This window comes from Mya arenaria, chromosome 2 (assembly GCF_026914265.1).
Source record: "Mya arenaria isolate MELC-2E11 chromosome 2, ASM2691426v1".
Lineage (NCBI taxonomy): Eukaryota > Metazoa > Mollusca > Bivalvia > Myida > Myidae > Mya > Mya arenaria.
The window spans coordinates 65,732,512-65,750,926 of NC_069123.1; the positions used below are offsets into that span (position 1 = coordinate 65,732,512).

Genomic DNA, 18,415 nt, shown 5'->3' on the forward strand with positions numbered 1-18,415 from the left:
TTACTGTTGTAGTAGACCCAGTAATTGGTACTGCTGTAGTAGACTCAGTGATTGGTACTGTTGTAGTAGACCTAGTGATTGGTTCTGTTGTAGTAGACCCAGTGATTGGTACTGCTGAAGTAGACCCAGTGATTGGTACTGTTGTAGTGGACCCAGTGATTGGTTCTGTTGTAGTAGACCCAGTGATTGGTACTGTTGTAGTAGACCCAGTGATTGGTACTGTACGTTGTAGTAGACCCAGTGATTGGTACTGTTGTAGTAGACCCAGTGATTGGTACAGTTGTAGTAGACCCAGTGATTGGTACTGCCTAAGTAGACCCAGTGATAGGTACTGCTGTAGTGGACACAGTGATTGGTACTGCTGTAGAAGACCCAGTGATTGGTACTGTTGTAGTAGACCCAGTGATTAGTACTGTACGTTGTAGTAGACCAAGTGACTGGTACTGTTGCAGTGGACCCAGTGATTGGTACTGTTGGTGTTGACCCAGTGATTGGTACTGCTGTAGTGGACCCAGTGAGTGCTACTGCTGTAGTAGACCCAGTGATTGGAACTGTTGTAGTAGACCCAGTGAGTGCTACTGCTGTAGTAGACCCAGTGATTGGTACTGATGCAGTTGACCCGTTTGTCGGTCCTGTTGTCGTGGACCCAATGATTGGAACTGTTGCAGTTGACCCAGTGATTCGTACTGATGCAGTGGATCCGTTGGTCGGTACTGTTGTAGTGGACCCAGTGATTTGTACTGGTGTAGTGGACCCAGTGATTGGTACCGTTGTAGTGGACCCAGTGATTGCTACTGTTTTGGTGGACCCAGTGATTGGCTCTGTTGCAGTGGACCCAGTGAGTGGTACTGCTGTAGTGGACCCAGTGATTGGTACTGGTGTAGTAGACTCAGTGATTGGTACTGTTGTAGTAGACCCAGTGAGTGGTTTTGTTGTAGTGGACCCAGTGATTGGTACTGTTGTAGAAGCCCCAGTGATTGGTACTGCTGTAGTAGACCCAGTGATTGGTACTGTTGTAGTAGACCCAGTGAATGGTTATGTTGTAGTAGACCCAGTGAGTGGTACTGCTGTAGCAGACCCAGTGATTGGTACTGCTGTAGTACACCCAGTAATTGGTTTTGTTGTAGTAGACCCAGTGATTGGTACTGTTGTAGTAGACCCAGTGATCGGTACTGTTGTAGTAGACCCAGTGATTGGTACTGCTGTAGTAGACCCAGTGATTGGTTCTGTTGTAGTGGACCCAATGATTGGTACTGTTGTAGTAGACCCAGTGATTGGTACTGCTGTAGTAGACCCAGTGATCGGTACTGTTGTAGTGGGCCCAGTGATCGGTACTGTTGTAGTGGACCCAGTGATTGGTTCTGTTGTAGTAGACCAAGTGATTGGTACTGTTGTAGTAGACCCAGTGATTGGTACTGTACGTTGTAGAAAACCCAGTGATTGGTACTGTTTTAGTGGACCCAGTGATTAGTGCTGTTGTAGTAGAACCAGTGATTGGTACTGTACGTTGTAGTAGACCCAGTGATAGGTACTGCTGTAGTGGACACAGTGATTGGTACTGCTGTAGAAGACCCAGTGATTGGTACTGTTGTAGTAGACCCAGTGATTGGTACTTTACGTTGTAGTAGACCAAGTGGCTGGTACTGTTGCAGTGGACCCAGTGATTGGTACTGATGCAGTGAGACCAGTGATTGGTACTGCTTTAGTGTACCCGTTAGTCGGTACTGTTGTAGTAGACCCAGTGATTGGTACTGTTGTAGTAGACCCCGTGATTGGTACTATTTTAGTGGACCCAGTGATTGGTACTGTTGTAGTAGACTCAGTGGTTGGTTCTGTTGTAGTAGACCCAGTGATTGGTTCTGTTGGTGTAGACCCAGTGATTGGTACTGTTGTACTAGACCCAGTGAGTGCTACTGCTGTAGTAGACCCAGTGATTGGTACTGTTGTACTAGACCCAGTGAGTGCTACTGCTGTAGTAGACCTAGTGATTGGTTTTGATGCAGTGGACCCGTTTGTCGGTCCTGTTGTCGTGGACTCAATGATTGGAACTGTTGTAGTTGACTTAATGATTCGTACTGATGCAGTGGATCCGTTGGTCGGTACTGTTGTAGTGGACCCAGTGATTGGTACTGGTGTAGTGGACCCAGTGATTGGTACTGTTGTAGTGGACCCAGTGATTGGTACTGTTTTGGTGGACCCAGTGATTGGTTCTGTTGCAGTGGACCCAGTGAGTGGTACTGCTGTAGTTGACCCAGTGATTGGTACTGTTTTAGGGGACCCAGTGATTGGATCTATTGTAGTGGACCCAGTGAGTGGTACTGTTGTAGTCGACCCAGTAATTCGTACTGATACATTGGACCCGTTGGTCGGTACTGTTTTAGTCGACCCGATTGGTTCTGTTGTTATGGACCCAGTGATTGGTTCTGTTGTAATTGACCCAGTGATTGGTTCTGTTGTAGTGGACCCAGTGATTGGTACTGTTGTAGAAGACCTAGTGATTGGTACTGTTGTAGTAGACTCGGTGGTCGGTACTTTTGTGGTGGACCTGGTGATTGGTTCTGCTGAAGTGGACCCGTTGGTCTGTACTTTTAAATTGGACCAAGTGATTGGTACTATTGGTATGGACCCAGTAATTGGTACTGTTGTAGCGGACAAAAGATTGGAACTGCAGTAGTTGACTCAGTGATAAGTATCACTCTAGTGGCCCAGCTATTCGAACTGTTGTAGTGGACCCCGCTTTTGGAACTGTTGTAGTGAACCCAGCTATTGGAACTGCTGAAGTGGACCGAGTAATTGGTTTTGTTGTAGTGGACCCAGTGAGTGGTACTGTTGTAGTGGACCCAGTGATTGGTACTGCTGTAGCTGTAGTAGACCCAGTGAATGGTACTGTTGTAGTGGACCCAGTGATTGGTACTGTTGTAGTGGACCCAGTGAGGGGTATTGCTGTAGTGGACCCAGTGATTGGTACTGTTGTAGTGGACCCAGTGATTGGTACTGTTGTAGTGGACCCAGTGATTGTTACTATTTTAGTGGACCCAATGAGTGGTAATGCTGTAGTAGACCCAGTGATTGGTAATGTTGTAGTAGACCCAGTGAGTGGTACTGCTGTAGTAGACACAGCGATTGGTACTGCTGTGGTGGACCAAGTGATTGGTACTGCTGTAGTGGACCCAGTGATTGGTTCTGTTGTAGTGGACCCAGTGATTGGTACTGTTGTAGTGGACCCAGTGATCCGCACTGCTGTAGTGGACCCAGTGATTGGTACTGCTGCAGTAGAACCAGTGAGTGGTACTGCTGTAGTAGACCCAGTCATTGGTTATGTTGTAATGGATCCAGTGAGTGGTTCTGTTGTAGTGGACCCAGTGATTGGTTCTCTTGTAGACCCAGTGATTAGTGTTCTATAGTGGACAGAGTGTTTGGTGAGATCGATTTTGTTGTAGTTGAACCTGTGATCGATACAGTTATAGGGTACACAGATATTAGTTCTGTTGTAGTTGACTCTGTGGTTGATTCTGATGTAGAGGACACATAGGTTGGTAACGTTGTAGTTGACCCAGTGATAAGTGCTTTTGTAGTTCGCTCAGATATTGGTACTGTTGTAGTAGACAGAGTTGTCGGTAATAGTATAATGTATTTTAAAACATTTATCACTCCTTGACATGAGCTAGGGTACTTAATGTAGAGGGGGGGGGGGGGGGGGACAACTCCCAGTAGTGCTCTACAATTATGTGAAATTTGATTGAAATTCTAAATTACAGCTGAGTTATACATGCAGAGTAGTTTTACTGAATTCTGCATATTATTAATTGTCATTAGAATAATTATGTGGCAATAAAAGGAAATTTATTATTATTTGTTTACATAAAATATAAACTGGTCATATATCAACGGAAATGATGGAAACTTCATGCACATAAATATTGATGTCTGATAAAAGTATCTGAAAACGTAGAACCCACTATATAACCACCTTCTTAATAACATATTACAGAAATGTCGACTCTCTGTCGGCTCTACCGTCTTTAGGTTTCTATCATGTGTGTTTTTTGTTTCTAGTACGTGGGTAGCGGAACAAAAATGTCATTGAAGGAAAGCCTTGGCGAAACTAATGATAACAAGTATGGAATGCGAGAAATTGCACACACATGCTAATTTGTTATATGTTCTCATCCAATGCTGGTAAAATGTTGGTCTTTAATTTCCTAGCGCTATGTCACATCAAAACATAAGTTGCTAAGGCCACACCAAATTAATAACTTGTTCATCGGATTTCCCGCACCTATTTCTTCAGAAAAGCAAAAAAAATAATATTTTTTTCACTTGCGCCCGCATCATCTTAAAAAAATGTTATATTTTTTTTTACGAGCGCTAATTTGTTTAGTAGAATGTAGCCTTTTTCCCCCGCGTTTTTCAATACATTCGGAATCAATTTAAACTAAGATCAATAAATACAACTCTAAAACAATACATTTAATTAATGATATAATTCAAAAATTTACGAACTACTTCAACTGATGTACCGGCATACATCCGAGGTTGTTTTTGAAAAAAAAGGCCGAGGAGCTCCGAATGTTTTCAATAATTACAATTATCAAAGCACCGGCTCAATCGTGCAGCCGCTCTAATTAGACTCAATGAACGATATAGACCCGGATACAAGGCGTCTAGATGATCGAGACTAAATTGGCAACAGTTCACTTCGTGATTTTTGAAAATTACTACGTTCACAGGGGCAGGTTGCGTTGTTTCGACACACCACGCCCCCCGTCCGTGTTTTTTGTTGTTGTTTTTTTTTTTTTTTTTATCAAATTTTAGTGAGAATATGATGTGGTAACTGTAACTTGTGAAAACATATTCTTACTATTTTTTGATAAAAAAAAATTGATAAAAAAAAGCAAAAACGGACGGGGGCGTGGTGTGTCAAAACAACGCAACCTGCCCCTGTGAATACGTTATCAAATGACAATTCTTCCACCATTTAAAGTTTGATTAAATTTTGGACAAATGTGTTTGTTTAAATTTGGCTCCCGCTAAAAGTAAACGAATATATACTGGACAAGAAGTGCTGAATTTTATCGTGAATGACAGTGATTATCCAAAGTGAATTTGGTTCGGACATGTTTGACGGGAATTCGGATGAACCTTACAGTGAAAAGACAGTTTCCAATCTGTCATCTATGCCTTCTACACCTGTCCAGGTAAAAACTTCAGGTGTGTATTTTAACTTCTTTGCTGTTAATATAGCAAATATGATGTAGTTTTTGTATTATTTGTTTACTTTCAAAAATACAATATACATTTAGGTCAAGGAACGAGCACCACCTTTCTTGTGTTATCATCAAATTGTTTCAGTAATGCATACTACATTATACTACAATGAACATTTATGTATTATATTGCTTATTAAAATTTCAGATTCCTCCAACGCAGCGGATCATGAAATTCCTGTCCCCATGAGGCAACGACGGCATGCTTGGGTACGATGCCTTGGTCACCAATGAGTCGATGTTCGTGGACAGTAGGATGACGCTAAAAATTAATCTGACTGACATTCATATGTGCTTCATGCAATTCCATGAGAGTTACCATTCACACAAAAAACATCAAACAAGCCAGATTGTGTATATTTTGTAATTTTTAGTCAAAAAGGATAAAAAAAATGGTGTTAGACTGTGTGATTGGAAAAAGGTATTAATCACACTTTGTGTTGTGAATAAATGTTTGTAGATTTTTTAGATGTTCATGTGTATATTTAAACTATATATGGAAATTATTCAAGTGTTCAATATTTATGCTGATTGTTGTTTTTTTCTATGAAAAAATATTGCAAATTCTTGTATTTTCTTGAAATATTTTTTTGCTTTATATGAAAATTGACACAATCAGTATTTGCAGTACAACAGAAGTAAAAGTGAGTTTTAATTTTTTATATATGTTTATGTTTTCTTAATTACTTGTCTAAATTTGAACAAGATATCTAAAAAAATAAGGAAAATCCGCAAGTTTAAAAATGATAGGTATTAAATTCTGAAAAAGCCTAATATCAGTCTGGCGCTGGCTGGAATTTTCTGTGACATATTTTCAGTTGAAATAATTTACAATACAGTGTAGGTTTTTTGTAAATTCTCTTCCAGAACTTAGATGGCTACCAAGGCCAATCATGTAGTCAATGCAAGAATGATAGCTGTAGTTTATATTTGATTGCAAATGCCTATATTCATTTTGTGAGTTATTTTTCAAGTCACCTTGTCTAGTCATTTCCATGGCATGAGATATGACATTGTATTTTAATAGAGAATTATTTATAACTAAGTTTTCCTAAGGAAAAGTGGAAAACCTAGTAAATAGATTTGGATATGCCATTGGGCAGGCAGGTGGCTGTGACCATTAGTGTTTGTGTCCAGGCTTTAACTGAGCCATGCATAGGGTATTTTGAAAACAACTTTTAAAAAAGGTTTAAAAAACTGGAAAACTGGTTTTAAATTCTCTCATTTATGAAATAGTTTAAAGAAATACATTTGCTTGATCTCAAATAGCATTTGTTTGATATCAAAAATAAAATTTGTATAGAATTATCTTTTAGTGTTATCATTCTTTTACTGGATGTTATCCTTTTACTATTTACAATATCATTGTTTAGTTAATAAGTGAATAAAATGTGAGCAAAAGTGAGTTAAATGACTATATATATTTGTTCGCTCTTCGCTCGCTCCTCTTTTTTGCAAAATGCAAAACAAATATTTTTATTATTATTTCGCTCGCTCGCCCCATTATTTTTTGGATGAACAAGTTATCAATTTGGTGTGGCCTAAACGTACATACTCTTATATAATTGTAATATAGTTATTTTTCAAGCTTGAATGCATATAGAATGGGTTTTTTCACGCTAGTACGCATATATATTGGGGGGGGGGGGGGTCCCGCTGATATGCATATAGTTTGTGGCCAAGGTTTTTCACGCTGGTTTGCATTTAGTATAATTTTCTAAGTTTGAATGTATATGAACAAGAGATGTTTGTCAAACATTATGCCCCCCCTGAGCGCCATGTTGTCAGGATTATATGGACAATTGAATGAAATATGCATGGACCGAAATGACAGCTGATTTGTTGCTGTTTTAAGATTATGACCATTAAAGTGTGAGGATAAAGTGTGTTATGACCGTCATGACCTTTGACTCTATGAACTCAAAATCCAGAGTCATCAGCTGGTCACCAGAAACCTAAATATCAAGTTTGAGGGCCATGGGTGCAGGCATTGTCAAGTTATCACAAGACAAGTTTTTTTCGTTCAAGGTCACTGTGACCTTGACCTTTGACCCGATGACCCCTTAAATCATAAGGGGTCATCTACAAGTCAGATGCAACTCCAAGTCAAGTTTGAAGGCCATGGGTTCAGGCATTGTTGAGTTATCACTCGGACAACCTTTTACCATTCAAGATCACTGTGACCTTGACCGTTGGCTCTATGAATCCTAAAATCAATAAGGGTGATCTACTGGTCAGGCTTAACATCCATGTCAAGTTTAATGATCATAGGTTCAGGCATTGTTGAGATATCAGTGGGGGAAGATTTGTTAACTTTTTTGCGTTAAAGGTTACTGTGACATTGACCTTGGCCTGATGACCCCCATAGTCGATAGGGGTCATCTACTGGGCAGGCCCAACCTTCATGTCAAGTTTGATGACCATAGGTCCAAGAATTGTTGAGTTTGCTTTCAAGGTCACTGTGACCTTGACCTTTGACCCCTAAAATCATAAGGGGTCATCTACTGGTCAGGCCCAACCTCCATGTCAAGTTTGAGGGCCATGGGTGCAGGCATTGTTGAGTTATCACTTGGACAACCTTTTATCATTCAAGGTCACTGTGACCTTGACCTTTGGCCCAATGACCCCTTAAATCAATAGGGACCATCTTCTGGCCAGGCCCAACCTCCAAGTCAAGTTTGAGGGCCATGGGTGCAGGCATTGTTGAATTATCAATCGGACAACCTTTTACCATTCAAGGTCACTGTGACCTTGACCTTTGGCCCAATGACCCCCAAAATCAATAAGGGTCATCTACTGGTCAGGCCCAACCTCCAAGTCAAGTTTGAGGGCCATGGGTGCAGGCATTGTTGAGTTATCAATCGGACAACCTTTTACCATTCAAGGTCACTGTGACCTTGACCTTTGGCCCAATGACCCCCAAAAACAATAGGGTTCATCTACTGGTCAGGCCCAACCTCCAAGTCAAGTTTGAGGGCCATGGGTGCAGGCATTGTTGAGTTATCACTCGAACAACCTTTTACCATTCAAGGTCACTGTGACCTTGACTTTTGACCCATTGAGCCCAAAAAACAATAGGGGTCAGCTACTGGTCAGGCCCAACCTCCAAGTCAAGTTTGAGGGCCATGGGTGCAGGCATTGTCACGTTATCACTCGGACAACCTTTTACCATTCAAGGTCACTGTGACCTTGACCTTTGGCCTGATGACCCCCAAAAACAATAGGGGTCATCTACTGGTCAGACCCAACCTCCATGTCAAGTTTGAGGGCCATGGGTGCAGGCATTGTTGAGTTATCACTCGGACAAGCTTTAAAATTATTTTACCATTAAAGGTCACTGTGACCTTGACCTTTGACCCGATGACGCCCAAAATCAATAGGGGTCATCTACTGGTCAGGCCCAACCTTCATGTGAAGTTTGATGACCATACGTCCAGGAATTGTCGAGTCATCACTCGGACAAGCTTTGGTCTACCGACGGACCGACCGACCGACCGACATGCCTGTGCAAAGCAATATACCCCTCTTCTTCGAAGGGGGGCATAATTAGTAGAAAAATAATTTCCGTTTGAATGTAGCGTTATATCCGCTAGGTGGCGGATAATAGAAGGTTTCGTGCACGAGGAATTACGTGTAACTGTCATTCAGCTTTGGGCAGTCGACGTGTTCAATAACTTTTCTTTTTTTATCAAAGTTTGAAATTTTTGTGTTGAAAGTTACTAATGGATTGGTAAAAATACGTGTTTAACTTGAACATAAGTCATTAAATATATAATATTAATATTATATGATGTTAATATGATTAAGAAAAACAAAATAATCATGTTTAATTCAGTTTGAATATATCATTGTGTATGAGTTTATGTGTACATGTACAGTTGGTTGCCCAAGTGCTTAAACCAGTATTAAATCTGAAATGCTTGAAATGATATTAGCGTTCTGAGTTGTTTTTGAAGTTAGATATGAAGTGTGTTCATGGAAGATTTTTTTTATGCTGGTATGCATATAGAGTATTTTCCTTCACGCTGGTATGCATATAGATTGGGGGGGGGGGGGGGTCACGCTGGTATGCATATAAATTGGGGTGGGGTGGGGGTGGGGGTGGGGGGTCCGCTGGTATGCATATTATAGATTTTGTTCACGTTGGTATACATATAGATTGTTTTTGATCTGTGAGGTTTGTGGACATTTTTATCATTTATCAAATAAAAAAAGTTAATTATAGCTATTACATCACCGTAAAAGGTCTGGTAGGTATTCTTAAATACGCAGGCTTTATACCAGGCATCTTCGCAGATAGACGTCGGATATTTGGTTTTCGACGTCCGAAAAACCCAACGCTTTATACCTGCTGGGGTGTCTGTTGAAGACTGTTTGTATTCTCTTTGTTGTTAGAGATGAGGCAGTGTTGCTGGAACAGGTGGGATGCAATTCACATTTGGAAACTATGTCGGGTCGTTAAAGGGAAAACTATGACGGTTCAAGTAGGTCAACATATCAGTTGACTACTATGATTATGTACATAAAACGGAGAATACTTATTTTTATCAAAGTATGCAAACCTGATTGCTTTTGTTTCCAATGAACAATCCAATTTAGAAACTCCTCAGGTGAAGGCCTGTACGTATGACAAATTATTGTTTGGCATTAAAGATGCACTCTTACTTCCAATTAAACAGTAACACAACTTAATACAATATTAAATATACCAAAAGGATGAATAAGTACCGAAAACAACCTTATGAGACGATAGTTGATTACTGTAAATTTTAGGACCCGACAGTCATTTAATATTTGTGCGATTTCAGCTATTAAATAGACTGTTACAATCTTGTTATTAATAGAAAGTAGTAAGTAGTTAAGGTTTATCACTCAAAATTTATGTCTGTCATACATTTGTATTTATTGATTCCAATTATCACTTTAAATGATAAGTATTAGTGCAAAGTTTAAAAATGATAAATATATTTTTATAAACTTGTGCATCCTACATTGTTTTTTTGTGTTCTCATTAGCTCGACTATTCGAAGAATAAGGAGAGCTTTACTACTCACCCTGGCGTCGGCGGTGGCGTCGGCGTCGGCGTTGGCACCTTGGTTAAGGTTTTGCATGTAAGCACCTTTAAGTCATTATCTCAGTAAATACATCAGTTATTGCATTGAAACTTTGGATATGAATTCCCAACTATCTAACATACTAAATTAATGAAGTTAGATTAACAATTATTTGAATATAATGCAAATAACAGGCATTTATTATTCTACTTAGAAATTCTGGTTAAGGTTTTGCGTGTAAGCACACATAGGTTAATATCTCAGCAACTACTTGAGGTATTGCATTGATACTTGATACAATGGTACTCAACCATCTAACCTACTAAATAACCAATTAAGATAAATCTAATTTGCATTTAATGCAAATAATTGCCCTTTATTATTCGACTTAGAAATTCTGGTTAAGGTTTTGCGTGTAAGCACACATAGGTTAATATATCAGCAACTACTTGAGGTATTGCATTGATATTTGATACAATGGTACTCAACCACCCAACCTACTAAATTAACCAAGTAAGATAACTCTAGTTTGCATTTAATGCAAAAAATTGCCCTTTATTATTCAACTTAGAAATTCTGGTTAAGGTTTTGCGTGTAAGTACACATAGGTTAATATCTCAGCAACTACTTGAGGTATTGCATTGAGACTTTATACAATGGTAGTCAACCATCCAACCTACTTTATTAACCAAGTTAGATAACTCTAGTTTGCATTTAATGCAAAATAATTGCCCTTTATTATTCTACTTAGAAATTCTGGTTAAGGTTTTGCATGTTACCACATTTAAGTCAATATCTCAGCAAATATATCATGTATTGCATTGAAACATTAGATATGTATACCTAGATAACTTTTTTGAATATAATGCAAATAATATGCCTTTATTATTTGACTTAGAAATTCTGGTTAAGGTTTTGCATGTAAGCACACATAGGTTAATATCTCAGCAATTACTTGATGGATTGCATTGAGACTTTATACAATGGTACTCAACCATCTACTTAAATAACCAAGTAAGATAACTCCAGTTTGCATTAAATTAAAATAATGGCCCCTTTTTTATTCGACATAGAAATTATGGTTAAGGTTTTGCATGTAACCACTTTGAAGTCAATACCTCAGCGAATACATCATGTATTGCATTGAAAATTTACACACAGGCTCCCATCTATTTAACCTTATTTAATCAAGTAAGATAACTCTATCTTTTATAATATATAAGTTTTGCCCCTTTATTATGCACTTAGAAATTCTGGTTAAGGTCTTGCATGTTAGCACACATAGGATAATATCTCAGCAACTATTTGATGTATTGCATTGAGACTTTATACAATGGTATTCAACCACCCAACTTAATTGAATAACCAAGTTAGATAACTGTATTTTGCAAATAATGGCCCTTTATTATTAGACTTAGAAATGCTCGTCAATATTTTGCATGGAACCACATTTATGTTAATAGCACACCATGTATTGCATTGAAATCTAATCTAACAGTGATCCATGCATGTTTCGCCAAAACTTTTCAATCCTTACATTGAAAAGCGGCGGAATAGTCGAGCGCGCTGTCTCTGTGACATCTCTTGTTTTTCTCTTATAATCCATAATATGTTTCTTATTGTACTTGTTTAATTGACATGTTCGCATTTGAATAATTGCTTTATGAAAATTTCCATGTCCATTGTATGGATTATACTTTTATAAATATATACTGTACGCAAGTACCTGAATGCATTGTTGGAATAAATGGTGAACTGTATGATAATTGCATTAAATAAATGGAGTTCTTTATAAGATAAGTGTGTTTGTCTTGTGCTAATGCTTTTCAAAGCCTTAATGATACTGACATTGCGAGCTATGAGTTGTTAATTAAACTAGCACCCCCCATACGGTGACCCCTTGTTCAACATTCGGAACTCCTCGGCCATTTTTTTTCTAAAACAACCTCGGATGTATGCCGGTACATCAGTTGAAGTAGTTCGTATTTGTTTGAATTATATCGTTAATTAAATTTAGTGTTATATACTTGTAATTATTGATCTAAGTTTAAATTGATTACCAGTGAAGTGTATTATTGCAAACATAAATAAGATTCCCAAGAGTTAAGACATAAAGTTTAACTGCTAAATAAAATTACTACGCGATCTACTTGCAGCGGACTTAAACGTACCTCTTCTTGAGTATGTAAACCGTCCAAATACATCCGAGGTTGTTTTTGAAAAAAATGGCCGAGGAGCTCCGAATGCTTGTTCAAATGGCAAAATATAAATTTCGTGTTTGTGTAAGATGCGAACAATCACTGTATAAGACACATTGAGGCGAGTGTATTAAGTATCAGAGTCAGGGATCGTTATTTAAAATTGTATACCCAGCAGGCATAACAACGATAAAACAAATGTCGTATTTGATCGTTGAAACCTTGAATAATTAATGTTTGGATTTGAAAGTTGAAATAAACACTTACATTTTATGGTTTAAGTTTCAACATTGAAGTTTCAACGTTGCAAAAACAGTAACTCAGGGTGCATAGGGAGTGTGATTAAAGTATGCTTAAACCTTGGTCTTAGGGCAAAGATATGTTTGCTTTTAAACTTAATAAACATACATTAACTTCCGAGTACTTGCATTGAACAGCATTTAAATTGTACATGTTTAATTCATTCCACCGTAGAGAAATCTGTTCAGTTCACACTAGGTCGGGTAAATTAGTATTGGAAACCTATAATGCTTTACGAAAGTATCGGACTCTATAAATGATGGCACTAATCTTATGTCATGAAATTTTTACCTTTTATCGATCGAAAGCCAATTTATATGGTAGTCATAGATGTATGTCAACAAGTATAAACAATTATTAAAAATATGAGCTTTAAACCATCTGACAATGACAGTCGAGCTGTTTATAGCAAAATGAGAAGAATTTTGGAGTTGTTTCAGTGGACGAGATGTCAATGTGTTTCATCGGGACCTGGAAGAAAATGAAGAATGTTAACCAGCTGTATAATTGCCTTATGCAGCCAAAACATTGAATCTTGAAGATGGTTCAGAAGGGAGGGAAGCATGGTATACGCACGGGTCATACCATTCGGGCATTTAACTCCAAACATAACAGGCGATACTGGTCAGTGTTATTTCTTCTTATTTCGTTAAATGTATAATTGCCAGCAATTGCTAAACATAATGAATTTTGTGAAAGACCTGCAACACATTTACAGTACATGTTTTATGATAATGCACTAGTCACTTGATACCACGGCCGTTAAGGTCCGGGTAAACCGGGGATAGCGAGGGAAATGGGCCGTTTTTACCTTCCAGATAGCCCCGCAGTGCCGGGTGATTGTGGTGGTTTTGTTTTTGTGCCGAAAATAGCGAGGAATGGTCCTTACATTGAATGTCCCCGGGGTGCGTGGGCATTTGGCGGGGATTTTAGCAGCAGTTTGTCTCCGCAGGGCAGGTATGATACGCGGGATTGGCTGGACCGAAAGTTAAAGTCCCTGCTATTCTCCGAACCTGGTGGACCTGTGGGACGTGATTACAATTGACTGGTGCATAATATAAACACATGATAACTGATCGATTGTTATAAAACTTTGTTAAAGTTAACAAAGCTATTAAGGTCATCGTTGTTATCTTTCAAATATGTATTGCCCTGAAACTGAGGTGGACACATTCGTGATCTGCAGTATTTCTTGCAACCTAAAAGACACCTATTTTATCTAAATATATGAGTATGTAACAAAAAAGTTCCTTAATCAATCGGCCAGATTTAGTATCGGCATTCGTTTGAAACATACACTGGCCTTGAACGATAGTAGCTGAGTTAATGTAAAAAATAAGGTCTAGATTAACTGCACGTATACTGAGTATCTCAATCAAATACCATTAGCAGATAAAAAAAACTAGAACGTTACAAATAATTTATATATTACAGGAGACATGGCGTTATATTGTTGGAGGGAGATAACAATATAGAGACAACTGTTCGAAATGAAAGCCTTAATATGGTAAAAAATGTACCGTATAGCATTAACAAGAACGGTAGATGGCTCCTTCCGGATTTGATCGGCGAGAAGTTCGATGAGTGTGACCCTCTTGATATCGATAAAAGAGATTATTTATTTCAAAAGATAAGTGTCCACGCACATTTAAATCACGTTGTATCAATTTTATTTGTTATCAACTGCGAAAAGATTCTTCGAGCTGAAGACAAAGCCGGTCTGGTAATTAGACAGGATGTCAGTACAGATGAACCTTACTTTCAACAAGTCGAGACGTATAAACGTAATCATAGCAACTATGGAACAAGTTTGAGTAGGTATCGGACAGAAGCAACAGAGAACGGGCAATGCGTGAGTACATCTGCTATAGAAAAACGTCGTGGATACTTCGAAATTCATACAGCTTTAATCCCTCCTAATTCAGAAGAGCTTCAAGACAGGTTATATCTACTTGGTCCTTGTTCTAAACAAACGTGTGCTCAAGTGAAAAGAAAACATTTAGGTAATATAAAACGAAAACCAGATTATTCATCAACGACTATTAGAAAACCATGGACATTAACTAACAAGGCAAAGGGATATAAACAAAAGGCGAAAGTAAATAATTGCAATGTAATCAACGAAGGTTATGAGCAGGCGTTAGATGAAGGTTGGTTGAACTTTCCAGATTACACAATTTCAACAAATGGACATGGCAAAGGAGATTACATCCCATGTATGAACCGAAAATGCAGACGAAAACGTTCAAAACGGAAACAAAGTGCAGTTAAACAAAATGATCAAGATATGGTTCAGAGTTGTTTGGCATTCGGGAATGAAACAAAAGAACAAGTTACCTTAGAAGAAAATGACGATGCGGTTTTGGTAGCTCCGACCACAACAACACCAGAAGAATATACTGATAATTTACGAACAGAAGATAGAGACGTAACAGTAGAGTATGTACATGAGGACGACAAATCGAGTGCTATTAAATGTCCATGTGAAGGAATTCAGATGAAGTCTGTAAGGGTTTTGTTTAGTAAGTATGAAATAACATCGAAGACTTTATCGAAGTTGTATGGACAGCGAATTATTGAATGTAGTTGTTCTCCGCGACGTTTTTTGATTGACATTTCAAATACAGTTGAATCCGTAGTGAACGAAAGCAGTTTGACATCTAAAAACAGAAAAAGAACAAAGGCGTTTATGATATTTGTGCACGACGTTCAAAGCCATTTAAATAGTGTAACTGAACAAGCCTATGACATTTCAATTAACTTAAACTGTCCGGAGATTACAGAAACAATTTCCATCGATATAGTGATGGACACGTTGCTGAGCATTGTGGAGCTTATCACAAAAACCAAACGATGCATTTCTTTGAACTATAAGCACAACATACACACTGAAATAATTTCGGATGTAAATGTTCTGCAACAAAGGAAAAAAATGTTGGCAACGCTGTTTGCTTGGAACGTTGATTCATATCAAAGTTACGATACGGTGCTGTTAGAACACTTTTTGTCTCAAAAACCTGTAATGTCTCACACAAATACAGATACAAACAAAAGCACACCTTTGAAATCATCATCCCGAAAAACTACGGCATCTAACAATAACATTTGTTCAATATGTCTCACAACAGCCGCGCCACTTTCTCCACTAACTACCTCCTTAATGGCTTGTAAACATCGCTTTTGTAACAGCTGCTGGGAAAGCTACATACGAATAAAATGTTCATCGGGTGTGACAAGTATACTATGCCCAGAATATTCGTGTCCATATAAAGTCGATGCAGCTACCGTTCTTTCCTTCACTCCACTTCCAGAAGTCTGCAAATACCTCAGATATCGCCAGCACGTGTTCATGGAAATACAAGACCATAGTACGTGGTGCCCAAATGAGCATTGTCATCGTGTTCTTTTACGGAAATCGCCCAACATGAAATTTGCGCATTGTTGTTGCGGGGATATATTTTGCTTTGATTGCCACGGCAGACCACATTGGCCACTTACGTGTTTTCAGTATAGACAATTTGCTGCTTTTGTAATGGAGTCAAGTGATGCAGTTTCGCCAACAGATTTTATAGTAAAATTCGAAGCACTAGTTTGCCGGCTGTGTTTACAGATAGTACCACAATATACACAATGTCGGGACAAACACTGCAAATGTGTTAAAGGGATGTGCAAATATTGTTCTGATGTTTGGCACAGGATGTGCGAAGGGCTTAATGAAGGCAATATTTTCAAAAGAAACTATAATGTGGAGAACGCTGGTTACATTCAAGGCAAGGCATTAAGTAAATGGCTGAATATTTCACATCAGTGCAGGAAACGTCGACACCCCTTCCGTGTTCAAAAGCTGATTGTGAACTCTAAAGCACTGGTTCGGCGGATATACAATTATTTGTTTAATGCAAAACAAGCTGTTAAACTGGACTTTGACTTAGAAGAAGAATACTTTGGACATGAGGCCACTAAAAGCGAACGATATATCCAAAGTTTTGTCGAACTATATGCTGTTTTATGTGAAATAGCAGAATTTACATCGTTTTGCATTTACCAGAAAGGTGAATCCAACTCAGGTGAAATCCAAGAATTTGTTTTAAGATTTTCGAGACAAGCAAATGCGATATGTTCTTTGTTCAAGGAGGGCGTCTACCAGAGACCGGAGAGGCTACTTGCAGCATTGAAAGACTCGAGGAACCGGTCCTTGCAAGCTATCTCTGAATATAGTCACAAGATAGTTCCACTTTTGAAAGACACGTAGGATGCAGGAGGTAGACATATAGTGTTTCAGATATCAGATTTGGAAAGGATCGGGTATCTATTCAATCATAAGATGATTGTTAAATATAAACTTTGAACATTTCTTATGTTGACGTATACATGTATTTTATGTTCAAATAAAAAATCGAATGCCAGAGTTGGTAATGAAATCATATAGTTGATCAAATAGGTTTTTTATTAATATGCGTATATAAGTATGTTTAGTTGACAAACATGTTAAAAACATACCCAGTATATTACATAATTTTGCACGACCTTCCTGACAGTTCTCGTCGAAGCCTAACGATAACTAATAGTATTGAAGTCTGAATTAATAGTACTCAGAAGTTAAAAAGGCATTCACTATAGTCATGATTCTTTAGCCGGAAACTTGGCTTTACATAAGTAGGAAAGTATCAATTCGGTGTGAGTTAAACAGTTTAATCATAATCTGAATGGTTGTGCCTCACTATTGATGACCATACCTACGGCTTCTGAAAATATCCTTAAATGGTGTTAGATAACATATTTGTCGAGCATGTAACTGATTATAAGGCAAGCTTGAAACCACCCAGTGCTGCGCAGTTACGATCGTAAAGGTCGTCTATACATGACCACCTCCAGCACTAACTGGATGATCAGTTACCTATGTTGAAAATCACTGGTAGGTCGCCGCATGAACACCAAATTGGTCATGATCGCCCAGATCATCTACAGCATACGTCCATCACTGGTCTATCCTTACTTATCCCCCGTCGTGCAGTACAAGAGGCCACAGAATTAAGATAACATTGTTGTACAGCATAGATGTACCGCAACTATATTTTCCCACCTCCATCAGACTGTGTAACCAGATATTGGAAGCGCTGTCCACCACCGGTAGGGTTTCAGGATGAGTTTGGCCTAGTAGAACCAGGGATACCTTTATTGTGAACCTGCTCTGTAAAATATATACGCGCAGCTAGCATCCTTGTACATACACCCCATTCGAAAATGATGGGGTGAGGCGTGCTAAGTTCGGGTTACATGGTTTGAATGGTTCGACACTCGATATTGAATCGCCAAGCTCACTAACAAAAACAACGAAATACAATTTTAACTAACAGTGTAAAAGAAACGTAAATCAAAATACAATGCTGTATAACTATTGGTGCTAATCTGATCTCTCGATTTCTTGATTCATCGAAAAATCCGGCGCCTTTCCGCGTCAGTACGCCGCTCCTCCTCATGTGCGTGTAGATCCATGCGTTCAAGAAACATGGCCTTCAGTGTGTCGCTAGAGGGATAAATCTCCTTCCCCGTCATGTCCAAAAGTTCCTCGGGTGCCATTTTAAAGGCACGGGAA

At 38.6% G+C, this 18,415-nt stretch overlaps 2 protein-coding genes across 2 annotated transcripts; one reads left to right on the forward strand and one right to left on the reverse strand.

Moving 5' to 3' along the window:
* On the reverse strand, positions 1–3,313 carry LOC128216705 (uncharacterized). Its single transcript, XM_052923354.1, has 4 exons — positions 2,720–3,313; positions 1,645–2,580; positions 1,187–1,361; positions 1–1,010 (listed from the first exon to the last, which is right to left on the reverse strand). The coding sequence occupies exons 1-4, from the start codon at positions 3,311–3,313 to the stop codon at positions 1–3; spliced, it is 2,715 nt and encodes a 904-aa protein (XP_052779314.1).
* A 9,882-nt stretch (positions 3,314–13,195) lies between these two features.
* On the forward strand, positions 13,196–17,225 carry LOC128219287 (uncharacterized). The gene is made up of 2 exons (XM_052927101.1): positions 13,196–13,443; positions 14,254–17,225. The coding sequence occupies exons 1-2, from the start codon at positions 13,361–13,363 to the stop codon at positions 17,069–17,071; spliced, it is 2,901 nt and encodes a 966-aa protein (XP_052783061.1). The 5' UTR covers positions 13,196–13,360; the 3' UTR covers positions 17,072–17,225.
* Positions 17,226–18,415: the final 1,190 nt, after the last annotated feature.

Coding starts and splice junctions, on each gene's coding strand:
- LOC128216705 (XM_052923354.1), bottom strand. CDS start 3,313: ATGACTGGGTCTACTACAGCAGTACCACTCACTGGTTCTACTGCAGCA. Junction 2,581..2,719: donor AAGCGGGGTCCACTACAACA/GTTCGAATAGCT, acceptor TTAAAAGTACAG/ACCAACGGGTCCACTTCAGC. Junction 1,362..1,644: donor TCACTGGGTCCACTGCAACA/GTACCAGCCACT, acceptor CTACTACAACAG/AACCAATCACTGGGTCCACT.
- LOC128219287 (XM_052927101.1), top strand. CDS start 13,361: ATGGTTCAGAAGGGAGGGAAGCATGGTATACGCACGGGTCATACCATT. Junction 13,444..14,253: donor AAACATAACAGGCGATACTG/GTCAGTGTTATT, acceptor TATATATTACAG/GAGACATGGCGTTATATTGT.